Raw genomic sequence first — 13,066 nt, 5'->3', positions numbered from 1 at the left:
CGCCTCGCGCCTCGAGTGTGCCGGGCCCGCTTTGGGGCTCCCGGCGCAAGGGGCGCTAACGGTTCGTGGAAGGTGTCGTTTGATCTGCGGCCTGGTTCTCGCGGGCAACGACGGCGACCGCCGAGACCTCAAGGTTTCTTCTGGTCGCACCCGGTCAGCAAAACGCAAAAAAAGAAAAAAAAAATTGCATTTCACTCAACTTCAACCCTGGTGACAGTCTTCCCTGATTCCCGGAGGATGGGAGGATTGAATCACCAGCCGCAAGCAGCAGCACCAACATTTTATAAGATTTGAGAAGCCAGTCAAACAAATGAAGTTAATAGACAAACCAAGCATGCCTTGTGCATGTTCAGCGCATGCAAGACGCTTATGAGTCCCTATCGGGTTTTCCTATCTTGGACCTACAGCGGCCGAAACGGGACTGGACGGGAGGAACTCGAGTAGCATTCCGCGGGTAGAATTCACCCTTAAACACTAAGCTGGTAAGCCGGTATTATAAACCGCCCCCTTGAATGCGCAACAAAAAAAAGAAAGAAAGAAAGAAAGAAGAGAAGAAGAGAAGAAAAAGAAAAAGAAAAAGTACCTACCTCCTAAACTTGAGTACAGCACCAACGGACAGTGCCTACAAATAGATAGCAAGGGTATTAATTAATGTAAGGTGGCCCTGGTAAACCAGTCTAAGCAACTTCGATCACCCGCCCACACGTGGGCCAGTCAACATCTACCTTCTACGTACTACTGACTTTTGTGTGCCCGAAACCTGGCTCTCGAGGAGGTACAGGTAGCCATCATCTTCAGGAGTACGACGTCTGATAAAGTGTGAAATAGTAAGGCGACCGAGGAGGAATAAGCGGTGTCTAGAGAGCGCGCGTATGTAAGGGTTTCCCTAAATTTGATGCTTTTCTTGCAGGTTTTCAGCCGCCCTGGAACCAACAAGGGAGGGGGCTTATGGGGAGAATATGAGGTTCCGTGCCTGGTTAGGATGTGAAAAATAGGTATCTACCTACCTAGTTAAGCGGCTGGGAAATGGAAGCCATAAGGTAGGTATTATAGCGGCAATCCAATGCTTTCAAGTAGCGCAGAGGCCTTGGAACATTCAATTAATAACACTTCATCTCGCCCACCGCTCGGCTGAAGGCCGCCTGCTCGCTCACCGCACGAAGAAACATAAACCGAGCGTCAGAGTGCGTCCCCTAAATGCGTCTATTGACAGACATATGTACATGACGTTCCCATTAGTGCTATATGTAATCATCTCAACAACATACAGCTGATTTCGTGGTTCACCTAGATGTTATCATATTGCATCCCAGCTTCAGCCAGGCGGTTCATGTCACGCCAATACGCCCATGCCAACGAGAAAGATGGCTATGGGACTACTGAGGCGTTCCAGGGAGGCGATAGGCTGTAATCCATCCCATATCAGGTGCCGGAAGTCCACAGACTTTACCCCATCGCTTGTCCGACGCTGCAGCTATGACTCCGATGCCGTGCGCCGAAGCTGCATGAGGACATGCGGGACGGCCCCGAGGTGCCTAGGTACAGATGGGCAATCAGAACCCGTGCCCCGCTGCTTGGAACATTGTTCCTCTTGCCATCCCTCTCTCTGTGTTTTCATTTCTGTGAACAGCGACGAACACACCTGGCTTTCGCTTGCAAGATGGACGACAACACATGGATGACGCTGGCCATGTTGGGTAAGTGACCTGTTGCCGTCTCCCGCTAAACTTTCTTTTGCCTCTTATTTCCTCCCCCTTCTTCTCTGACTTGATAGGCTGACTGACGGCGTAGCATTGGCGAGAGAGGCGCAGGCGCAGCAATTCTGGGGATTCTACAGCGGCGGCAGCGGCAGCCCCCCCAGCAGCAACGGCGACGGCGGGTCCACGTCTGGATCCGGATCCGGTTCCGCCCCGGCGTCTGGGCCCGGGTCTGGAGGCGACTTCGATTCAGGCTTTGGCAGCTTTAGGGGCACCTTTGACCCGGAACGGGCCACGCGGCTCCGAGCAATCCACGGCATCCTCGGGGCCGCCGCCATGGTCGCTTTGTTCCCCAGCGAAGCTATTCTCCTGCGCATCCTCCCTTCTCGAGTCGGGCTCTGGGTGCATGCCCTGATGCAGATCTTGGCCATCTGTGTGCTGGTCGCGGCGGTTGGGCTGGGCATCCATCTGGTGCAAGATGTGCAGAATGGAACCGGCATGAATCTGGTGAGACTGTCCTTGTCGTCTTGTTTGACCAAGTACGATTCGACCAAGAGAGCCCGAGATGATTGCTGACAGGGGCTTCTGTGTGCACACAGATGAGTGATTCCGACATCAATAGCCACTTCATCATCGGCCTTGTTGTCATGGCCTGCCTCATCCTCCAACCGATTTTCGGGATCATCCACCACGAAAAGTTCAAGCGCCTGCGGCGGCGCACGATAGCGTCGTATGTGCATCTTTTCAACGGACGTATCTGCATGACGCTCGGGATCGTGAACGGGGGGCTTGGTCTGTGGATCGCGGGGGCGTCAGACAAGCTCAAGATCGCCTACATCGCGACGGCTGCTGCGTTGTGGACGTTGTGGCTTCTGACTGCGATCTGGGGAGAGTGGCGGATCTGGAAAATGACTCCCCGACCCTGCAGGCGGAGGAAGCTGAGGTCCCCGACAAGCTGGACTCATCAGTTGGGCGAAACATCGTTTTGATCAAATTGCTGTGTCTGTGGGTTGCGTGTCATGGGCCTCAATCTGGACTTCGGGCAAATTGCATTGCTGGTTATCCTTATATTTTGAGGAATGAGAGATAAGAAAAGAAGAAAGGAAAAATCAAACGAAGAAGATGAGGACGAACAAGCATTAGAAGGAAGGCTGAAACGAGAACAAGACGGTGACGAACGGGGCAGATTCACGTGGCGGGAGCATGTCAGGATATTTATTGCATTTGGAATTCGGGCTCAGTTGCTGCCGGCGTTGTTGCACCGTAACAAGACCGTGACGGCCTCTTGTCATTCAAATGGGTTTATTAATTCAGGTTGTCCGGAGTTTTGGTTAAGAAAGGGAGAGAGAACTCCGTGAGAAACTAGCTTTTTCACAGTGCAGTTTGCTGACTCTGTGCGCTCGAGCTACAGTACCATCTAATGTGAGCAGATACTGTATGGGCCTTTGGAATTTTGCTCTCGCTAATAATTAATTACGGATTACTTGCAGCACTTCCGTTCGAGACTAGACTATTAGCCGCCCCTCTTCCACCCACTACGTTCTTGAATTCACCGAAAGCACACATGACGGCGGTCATGTTGTAATAGATGGCCGCTGTTCCGCTCTTTCGCAACTGATATCAGGCCCTGTAACCCTCGGTTGGCTTGCATGTGGGTTTAATTAATAATAAGTCGAGGGAGCGGTGCGATCTGCTGTCGCTGCCGTCGGCGATATGACCTCGGACGAAGAGGTCCCGCGAGCTCCGACAGCGGCTGTCAGCGGCGGCGCTTGCGGGAAATCCCCAAATCTTGCCGCCGAGCTGCTGACCCTCATCATCACTACGTCGCCAACCCCGTCGGCCCCGTCGACTGAGCTGCTGTCACAAATTCTGGGCTCGTTCCGTGAGCACTGCCCCGAGTTGACCGACTGCCGAGTCGTTTTGGTTCTCGACACATATGACCACATAAGCTCAGCCGCGCGACTGAAGAAGGGCCATGTGACGGCTGAAGGCGCCAGGAAGTATATCGAATACAAGCAGAACGCCAAGCGCCTCATACTCCAGGAATACGGACGGGGCGAACGGGGCTACCACGAGCAGGACTTGATCGAAGAGCACGGCGCAGCCGAGTTTGGCTCCACCGCATATGCGCAGCAGACGAACGCGGTGCCACTAGCCATCACCAAGACTGACGACGGCCGGGTCACCTTCATTGAGCCCCTCCAGCGCTTGGGTTTCGGCCTTGCCGTGCGTTCGGCCCTGAGGCTGACCGAGACGCCCTATGTGTGGATTCAGCAGCACGACTGGGCCCTCGTGGCGGACATCCCCCTCCGTCCGCTCCTCGCCGTCATGCAAGAGCACTCGCAACCCGGCGATGGCGACCTCGACGATCTCGAGGCCGTCAAGGTCCCGATCAAATATGTCTGCTTTCCTTCGGTTCGCATGGTCGAGTACGCCAGGTCCGACCATGTCATGCAGTTTCCCGCCCTGCGCGCACTCACCAATCTGCACAAGCAGAACTTTACAGTCAGGTCTGAGGACGGAAAGCCCGCCAAGATTCCGCTCACGCCGCTTTTCTTCTGGCACGACAAGCCCCATGTGGCCGAGACGGAGCACTATCTGGCCCGGGTGTTCCCGAACCGGGCGTCATTGCCCCGGGGTGCTTTCATTGAGGACACCATCGGCCACCGTGCTAGGACGGAGATGAAGGACGGCCAGTGGAGGAAATGGGCGTGTTGGTTATACTACCCTGACGAAGGGAAGCAACTCTGCATGAGGCACCTCAAGGGGAGGACGTGGCGGGGTACGGAGGGCGAGCTGGCACAGAAGTTGGAATACATGCGTCTGAATCAGGGTAATCATCATGATCTGAAGACCGCTCAGCTGGCTGCAGAGTGAGTCGTCTCGGACGTACGTTGTTTTCATTTTACACACTCCGAGTGGAAGAGCTGCCAAAGGCCACCCGTTGCGAGCGGTCAAGCATGGAGACGAGGACCGGGACTTGTGACGTTCAAATCGACCCTGACCGCTCCTAAATATTTTCCTCAAATCTTCCTTGTCGCTATGGGCTTCCCCCACTCCGAAATGGGTTTGTCAGTCGGGACCAGCCAGATCACGCCGCCGTCCCAACCGTCCAGAGCGTCGCCCTCTTTCGCACCGTTCTCAGTTTCGTCAGACAACTTGATTCCTGCCTGCTGCACCACCCTGGTGATTTCTCGCAGCGCGCCATCTAGGATCGGCTCGTTACCGCTACGCACTCCGTTTAGTTTGGTGTAATTATGACCGAAAGGTCGAGGATGCAGACTCACTAGATCAGACTGAGGTGCGGCCCAAACTCTTCCCTCCACCAGCTCAGCCTATAATTTGGCAGCATAGCGTCAGCCACTTCTTTGGTTACCCCATGCTATTAATGAGCCGGTGGCTTCGGACCCGCGATCCCGACGCGAATCCGAACTCGACTCGGCACTTCAATAGCAACAAATCGAGAACGGCGAAGGAATAAGAGGAGGAGAAGGAGGGGGGAAGGGCGAGTTGGAACAGGCAGTACTTACCACTTCTCCGTCTCCCCGCCGAATTTGACGTTTCCCTCTGCGTCCACCTCCAGCCCTTCCCCTAGTACTGCGGCCGCTCTGGCGACCCCGGCGATCTCCTTCACCCCATCAAACGCGACCCTGATGAAACAGCGGCGGTAGAACACGTCCTGGCTGACGACCCTCTCGAACCGGACCTTGGCCCGGCTACTACTACCTCCACTGTTTCCTTCTTCTTCTTCATCATCTCCCCCTCTTCCCTTCTTCGGAAAGGGGATGCGGTCGAGCCAGCCCTGGGGATCGTCGCCGTAGGCGTCCGGGGAGATGCCGCTCGTGAGCGTGACGTGGGCGGGGAAGAAGTGCGGGACGACGCGGGGCGAGGAGGCGGCCTCGCGGGGGAAGGCGGACGGGAGGGTGCTGGTGATGAGGGTCCGCAGGACCGGATTGAGGGGGTCTGAGCGGTTTGGGGGGAAGAGGGGATAGAGAGAATATTAGTTAGTCGTGTGGTACAATTACCTAGAACAATAAAAAGGATTTGAAAGAGTGAAACATATGTAACATCGCGTATCGGTGAGTGAGGTTGGTTCATGGAGTGGAAAGGGAGGAAGGCTAGACAGGCAGAGAGAAACTGGCCGAAGAGCGGGGTGCGGCAGGTGGCGTTACGGTGTTTGAACTCATTTGACTTACGATTCTCGGGAGGCAGAAGCCAGAGGGATGAGCCAGGCATCCTGTCAGAAGGTCTTTCTCAAACCAAATGGGTTGGGTGTTGGTCTTGTTAGTTCTCGAGTGATTCTCGACTCTGCATAATTATCCAGGGGTTCCCGAAAAGGTGGGTTTGGAATCGTGAAACGTGCGGAGTAATGTATTCCGAAAGTCGTGGAGTCTCTTTTGTTAGGCCTGTCAACGTCATATTCCGCCATTGGGCCGCTCCGGCCGGCTCATTGTGGACTGTGGGCTCTTTACTAGTGTATCGCACACCTGAGAGTATGGCATCGTCTCTTCCAACCCGTCAGGCTCAGCTCTTCAGTAAGGCCGCGTCCCTAGGATTTCCAGACTCATCGTTCCAGAAATACACTGTGCAAGACGGGCAAACGATGTAATGCAACTGATTTGCGAGACAGGCTAGGCGCCTAGCTTCTGGACAGCTACTCCGAACACATCACTTCTTAATTATTATCAAAGGCAGTTGAGGCGAGCTGAAGCAGGAGCGCTTATCATAACGCCGTACAAGCCCTAATAATCATGCTATAAAAAAACCTGCATGTTTTCTCTATTTATATATGCCTTGATTGCGAAAACAGCCTAACGATAACGTTAAGCTGCCTCGGGCATGTGTGTAAGTCTGGTTCTCACCGCTCACCCAGAGTTCGTCAACTGCAATGTAATTAATGCATGGCAGCATGTGAAGCAGGCAGGGGAGAGTTGGAGGACTGCGGCCATGAGTGCTGGGTGATCGCCCGGAATGCATGGCCCAAGGAACGCGGTTCCACTTCCCGAGAGCTCCCACCTTCGCGCGCTAGGCCGCATTCCGGCATGAGGCCGAAGAGGAAGGTCTTGGAGGGTTTGGCAGGGCGGCCTCTTGCTGATTTCCACGTACCTAAAAGTGCTGCTCTCATTGAGCGTGTACGGCATATTCGTAGCACAATCGCATGCCTCACCTGTTTTCAGGGTATCTTTAACCTGCGGCAGACCATCTTGCCTTTGCCCACCCTTTCTTGCGCCCCTGTCGTCACCGGCTAAAGGTACTAGCACCAAATTATCGACTTGAACCAGAGCCAGCGCAAACATTGGTAACCGCCCCCAGGAGTGCTTCGCCCCGTTATGAACCGCCCTCACTAAGCCATCTAGCAACGTTGCACATACTTACCAGCAACAACATTAACAACGGCCAAATTGATCTACAGCAATGACTCAGTGGGAAGATGAGCGCAGACAATCGGGGGAGGACGAGAACTCAAGCTGCATGAGTACAGTATGGACATGTATCGCCCAGTGGATTCATTGTGGCATAATCTGGGATTGATGAAACAAAGGAGACCTTTTGGGTAGATCGGAACATAAACAGCTGGGCCGATTCCGACAATGGGACAGCAAACCAATGTCTTTGGGATAAATATATATCCCTTCCCGTTCCACTTGGCGAGATTTCTCACTAGAACTTTGTTTATCTCCCCTAACCCGCGTTGCCTACCGTCGAATTTACGGTAGCTAGAGCAAGCGTTTTCAGGATATTGAACAGGGTTCCGAGAGCTTACTCATCTTGGGGGTCGTTGTTAGCCGGGCTCCCGAGTGTGTTTGAGGCAGGAACTACCTGCCCGACGGGGGCTTCTTGATCGCCCGGCGCTCTTAACCGGAAGCTCATAATTACTTCATGCGCCATGCCTTACAACCTTGCCAGCCGAAATCCCCCTCTCGTGCTACACGACTCGGTCCGCAGCGAATCGCCCCCAAACACCTGAAATGCTGACTGTTTGAGCTATTCATCGCATCTGTCCGAGATTATTGCCTCTTCAATTTGTGTTTAAGAAAGTAGAGTGCTCTCCAGGCTCTGGTCGGAAGAATGTTGCCCAGATCGCGAAGACCAACGACAGGTGAGGAGCACGAGTAAGTAGTACAAGGGGGACTTGACGCGTTTGCTTGACTCAACAGGGCTGCCATGCGTGGATGAGAAAAGACAAAAAATTAACAATATAGCTAGAATCCTAGGCATCCAGTCCCCAATCATGCTGCGCCACGGTCTCTGCGAAAAGGTTGACCACATTCGCCTCTTACCAAGGAAGGTAATTGGAGATAATACTAACATGCTTCAATAGGATTTGCGCGAGGTATGTCCACACGCTGGGGTCCTTAATCCGCAAAAGTTGGCAGATCAGACGCGGCGTGCCAGTGTAAAATGTATAAATGACATTTAAGGCTTCCTTTCCTTTCCCCCCTCTCTCCTTCTTCGCATGATGTGATCAGTTTCTGAATCGGCGGCCGAGACCCGGGTCTGCTGCGCCCTTCGGAGGCCATGTTTGGAGGCCCAAGGCATTCTCCCAGAAACGCGGTTATGAAAAAAATAATTATGCCCTGGCGAATCGCACTGATGGCCACGGCCATAGTCTGCGGCCCGCTAATCAAGCATAATCGAAACTGCTGTCAAAATCCGAGCATTGTCAAGTGACTCCTTTAGTCGCGACTCTTGTTAAGTTGCCAGTGTCCCAAATCTCAAACCTCGTATAATCCGGCTGGCTTTCCGGAGTTGATTCGCCCGTTTCTGTTCAACAATCCCGTTCTTGGCTCCGTTGTTATCCTTTCTGTCCTCTTTGTCTTTATTTACACCCACGCTACTTCTAGTTTGATTCGTTTGAACACCCAGTCACATCCATTCCTCAGATTCCAATCCACGCGAGAAGGATCTTAACGAGAAAGGAAGCCTACCGAGTCTCTGTCGGGCACAATCGGCAGACGGGAAGACGAATCGAACTCCCATGTCTCCCTCGACAACTCTCCCTACCGGCTCCAAGCCAAATCAACCCCCTCCCGAGAGCAGCCGGAGGTGCATCACCCGCGTGACGCTCTCGAACGGGTACCGCGCCTACCACCCCCAGAACACCGACGGCAACAAGCCCCCAAAGCAGAAGAAGAGGGTGCGGTTTGTCAGGGGCCACGTCATCATCCCAAATATCCCCTACTATGACCACCAGCAGCAGCAGCAGCAGCAGCAGCAGCAGCGGCAAGCAACCGCGGGCATCAGCCGGAAGCCGGCGGGAGCCAGGCTGCAGCCGGTAGGGACCGCCAGGCAGGGCGGCGGGCCGGCGGTGTGGCGCAAGACTCCGCGCTTCCGGGGCAGCGGTTTCGTGCGCGTCCTGGACGACCCCGTGGCCCACGGGCGCGAGCTGGCCGGGCAGGCCGGGTCGGTGTGGCTGCCGAGCGACGGGTGGCGGGATCCCGCCGGTGGTGGTGATGTCGGTGCCGATGTTGCCGCGGCGATCGGGGCGCTGAAGCGGCGGGAGGAGGAGAAGGAGGAGGAGGAGGAGGAAGTGAGGGCCGGGCGGCTGCTGCTGCGCTACGAGGAAGGGGAGAGGGATGCTGGGTTCTCGCTCGAGGATGTCGTGAGGGATCGCGAGGCGGCGTACGTGGTCAGGTTCGTTGTGGCGGGCGCCGCTTCCCGCTGCTCGAAGAAGAGAGCCGCGGCGGAAGCGGGTGGGGAAAAGGAGGAGGAGGAGGAGGAGAAGGCGGCAGCGGCCGCGGACGAGACGGGTAGGACCGACGCGAAGGCGGGGGTCGAGCAGGGTGAGGACTCTGACGGGTCCGTTGCTCTTTCGGAGGCGAGCTCTGACCTGGAGAGCGAGGAAGTAGAGTATGACTTGTTTCGTGACTTTCCGCTCGATGAGGCTGACGGCTGGATTCCCGTCATGGTGGCGGAGGAGGAGGAAGGGAATGACTGGATGTCGCTTACGGGTTCGTGGATGAGAATGGGTGACATGGTGGAAGCTTTCAAGTGACGGGGTTGTTGAGTTGTCGAACCTTGTAAATAATTAGAGTAAAAAGTTCAAGTTAACAATCCATGCCTCACCTACTTTGCCCACAGTGCGTATCGCCAAATTCGCTTCCTCTGGTGCCACAGTGTTCGGAGCAGCCTGTTGTTGTTGTTTTTGGCGAGAGCGATGAGGTATTCGCGGGAACACGGCTTAGAATAATTTACGCGTCCTATCGCGGATTCTGAGATCCAGTCTGTGATTTAAAGCGCATGCAAATGGCGGCGGGCATTGGAGTTTTGCGAGATCAGACGAGGCTCAGCAGGAGGGCACCATGAGTACCAGATGTACTGTACGTGCTTTAAAAAAGGGAGCAAACCAACCTGTGCCTGTGATATACAGACAAGGGCCGGATGGTCAATATCCAACGAGGACCACCGCCTAGCGGCAGTGGCCCAATGGTCACTGGCGGTGGTCCTCTGCCCCGGGCAACTACCTCGGCTGGTCAACCGCGTACCGGTTTCACCGGGAGGTTGCGAGTTCGAGTCAGGGCCCTGGGGCAACCGAAAGTGAAAAAAAAGGGGGGAAACGGGGGAACAACCCCCCCGTTCCCATCATCGGTAAGATGCACTTTGGTCTGTAAACATTCAATGTCTATCTCCTAACGATCCTCTCTAGGGAGGAGGAAGCTTATCCCTTGGGACCTCAAGGTCCTCTTCCCACGAATCGGAGTAAACCAACTTGTGGTTTCGTAGCCTGTTACCCCTCTCCAACCGGTGGAGAGGGCTGGTAGCTGGTGAGCTTTTGCTTGTTCAATTTTGACAGAACATTTTTATTGTCGGTCATGTTCCTCCTCCGGACATCAATCGAGAGAGCGCCTCCTTCATGATACCATTGGAGTTTTCGGCCTGTAGGCAGGATTACAAATCAAGAGAAATTCATTTCTCTGTACTATATATACATCAGTGTAGCACGTCTATTTTGGTGACGATCCTTGAATTGCGGTGGAGGTGTGTAGGTAGGGGTGTAATCCGTCCTCGTTAAAGCGCTCTTATGTGTTCCCTAATCGAGAATGCACCGCGAAAAGACGAGCCTAGCATGACTTTCGGCAAGCTTCTGGATATTGCTTGCTCTCTACCCGAGAACGGGAGACGGATACAACCGACGTGCATTTGTTCTCGACAGCTCAAGGAAAATTTCAGAGTCCCGGATGTTTCATGTCGAATGGCGGCTCTGCGTAAGCTGGCGTGCCCATTTCGGGCTGCTGGTCCAATCTGGGCCAGAAAGAGTGGCGCTGACGTGGAAGCAGCAGAGTTGAGATCTCGTGCTTGGCCGAGATTTGGATTGCCCAGAAAAGCCGTCTTCTGGGCGATCTCCTGGAAGGTGCAGAAGCAAGATAACCGTTCTTCATGCGAAACGAAAAAAAAAAGGTTTTGCAATAAAACAAAACGTTGCCCACACAGTTCAGTAAGACAAGGCACAATTCGGGTCGACTCGCCCGAGTTGGGCTGCCCTCGGCGGACCGCAGGGCTGAGCAGGGGTCCCGTCCCCTTTGAGGTTTTGGTGTGGTCCCCATTCAGCCCTGCCCCAGGGTATGGCGCCAAGCACGAACCAAGCAGGAGAGTTGCTGTCGATCTCATCTCCACCGACCCACCGCGAACCAGGCAGATCTGTGTGCACGTTCTAGGAAATTACCCTACACTACTGTGGTAGTTGTCCTGTAATCCGTACACTACTGCGTGTGTCCATACACTACCATAGTGCTATACACCGCTTGCCCTGAGAGATCACAACCGAACCAAGCTAGCAAGGAACATGGATTGGGGATGCGGGAGAAATCGCACGATATTAAAAGATCAAAGGCGCCCTCGAGTCAGCTTGAGTTCTCGCCTGGTTCATTCCCATCCAGCAAGCAGCAGTAACTCGTGCAACAACTTGCGACTTGCCAGCAAACCACTTTTTTCTCGTCGCTCCTTTTTGGTTCTTTTTCCGTCTCTCCGACAAAATCGTCAACACTTGTGATACCCAGCTCGAGCCAAGTTTTCTTGATCCCTATTTAAGAAACGAACCAACACAAAAACACCGATACAATGGCCGCTCCTCAGCAACAACAGACCGCCGCTCAGGGTCCCGTTAACAACGACGACATTGCCGACTGGACGGCGCGTTTCAACGATGTCCTGGCCCGGCCCGGCGAGTACCTCAACTCCCAGTCGCCGCCCAACGCGCAGCCGTGGTACCACTCTTTCTTTGGCTGCTTCAACCCCATCGACACCTGCCTGCTGGCCTACTGCTGCCCTTGCGTCGTCTTTGGCCGCACCCACCACCGCACCCGCAAGAACGCCAATCTCGAAGGCTACGAGCCCATCAACACTTCGGTATGTTCTTCATTATTCTTTCCTTTTTCCTTTCCTTCTCTCTGTGTCCTCTTTAGCTTCCCTTACCTTTCGACAACGAAGATAAAAAATGCCCAGGCTGACAAAAGATGCCACATTCAGTGTCTCCTCTTCTGCGCCACGGGCTGCTTCGGTCTCCACTGGATCCCCATGGCCATGCAGCGCGCCGACCTGCGCACCAAGCACAACCTCCAGGGCAGCTGCCTCCTCGACATCGCCGGTGCCTGCTGCTGCCATTGCTGCCAGCTCATTCAGGATGACAAGGAGGCCGCGCACCGGGAGCCGCTGCTCGTCCAGCAGCAGGGCTACCAGGCCCAGGCCGGCATGACCTTCCCTGGCAAGCAGTAATTGGTGTATTCTTGACCATTGACTGAGCGTTCCGCGGCCGTCATCACACACACACACACACACACACAAAAAACGGGGATTTTATGGCAGAAATGAAGGAACACAAAACGATAATGGTTAAATAGCTTCTTTGTTTGGTCATTACCAAACAGAGATGAAACACGGTGGATGATTGACTTGTTTGTGTTGGCGGGATTTTTAAAAGTATTTTTCTGCTTTTAGGCCATTTTTGCCCAATATTTGGCAACCACATGATACCTCTCCTCTGGATACAATCGAAAAGTGTTTGATCCAATTTACTGGGCCTCTCGCTCCGCGGTCCCCATATCTGCTGCCTTGTGACTACTTTGGAACTTTTCTTGGACCGTTTCTGGTGAAATGATGCCGCAGGGATATGCATGGAGATGAGAACAAGCGAACTCTTGCCCTTCCTGAGCAGTGTGATTGATTGACCGGCAATAATCCCGTCCTGGTGTGCCTGGTTTCTGATAAGCCCCATCCATCTAGAAGCGAGTCCTAGCGTCGAGCGGCTGAGCGGGCCCCTGCCCGGTCATCTTCGAACCCCGGCATTCGACCTGCCTGGAAGCGGCATCCACCGCGACGCCCTTCCCAAAACAGACAAGGGCTGCGAGCCGGCAGCCCGTCCGGGCAGCAAC

General features: G+C 54.3%; 5 protein-coding genes across 5 annotated transcripts; 4 read left to right on the top strand and 1 right to left on the bottom strand.

The window, feature by feature from the left end:
* Positions 1 to 2,009: 2,009 nt before the first annotated feature.
* MYCTH_52789 (uncharacterized protein) lies at positions 2,010 to 2,686 on the top strand (the record flags this gene model as incomplete). The annotated part of the gene is made up of 2 exons (XM_003664339.1): positions 2,010 to 2,177; positions 2,297 to 2,686. Coding segments are annotated over 2 exons (558 nt in total), but the record flags the coding sequence as incomplete, so codon positions are not given.
* Positions 2,687 to 3,213: 527 nt separating this feature from the next.
* On the top strand, positions 3,214 to 4,656 carry MYCTH_2307157 (uncharacterized protein). Its single transcript, XM_003664338.1, has one exon. It carries the CDS (start codon positions 3,411 to 3,413, stop codon positions 4,572 to 4,574), a length of 1,164 nt encoding a protein of 387 aa, XP_003664386.1. The 5' UTR covers positions 3,214 to 3,410; the 3' UTR covers positions 4,575 to 4,656.
* MYCTH_2307154 (uncharacterized protein) lies at positions 4,648 to 6,055 on the bottom strand. The gene is made up of 4 exons (XM_003664337.1): positions 5,894 to 6,055; positions 5,228 to 5,660; positions 4,985 to 5,032; positions 4,648 to 4,925 (listed from the first exon to the last, which is right to left on the bottom strand). Exons 1-4 carry the CDS (start codon positions 5,931 to 5,933, stop codon positions 4,721 to 4,723), a joined length of 726 nt encoding a protein of 241 aa, XP_003664385.1. The 5' UTR covers positions 5,934 to 6,055; the 3' UTR covers positions 4,648 to 4,720.
* A 2,621-nt stretch (positions 6,056 to 8,676) lies between these two features.
* On the top strand, positions 8,677 to 9,693 carry MYCTH_52498 (uncharacterized protein; the record flags this gene model as incomplete). Its single annotated transcript, XM_003664336.1, has 2 exons — positions 8,677 to 8,856; positions 9,487 to 9,693. 2 exons carry the CDS (start codon positions 8,677 to 8,679, stop codon positions 9,691 to 9,693), a joined length of 387 nt encoding a protein of 128 aa, XP_003664384.1.
* A 1,728-nt stretch (positions 9,694 to 11,421) lies between these two features.
* MYCTH_116261 (uncharacterized protein) lies at positions 11,422 to 12,410 on the top strand (the record flags this gene model as incomplete). The annotated part of the gene is made up of 2 exons (XM_003664335.1): positions 11,422 to 12,044; positions 12,165 to 12,410. Exons 1-2 carry the CDS (start codon positions 11,757 to 11,759, stop codon positions 12,408 to 12,410), a joined length of 534 nt encoding a protein of 177 aa, XP_003664383.1. The 5' UTR covers positions 11,422 to 11,756.
* Positions 12,411 to 13,066: the final 656 nt, after the last annotated feature.

Source organism: Thermothelomyces thermophilus, chromosome 4 (genome assembly GCF_000226095.1).
Source record: "Thermothelomyces thermophilus ATCC 42464 chromosome 4, complete sequence".
Lineage (NCBI taxonomy): Eukaryota > Fungi > Ascomycota > Sordariomycetes > Sordariales > Chaetomiaceae > Thermothelomyces > Thermothelomyces thermophilus.
This window is presented reverse-complemented; position numbering and strand designations above follow the sequence as displayed.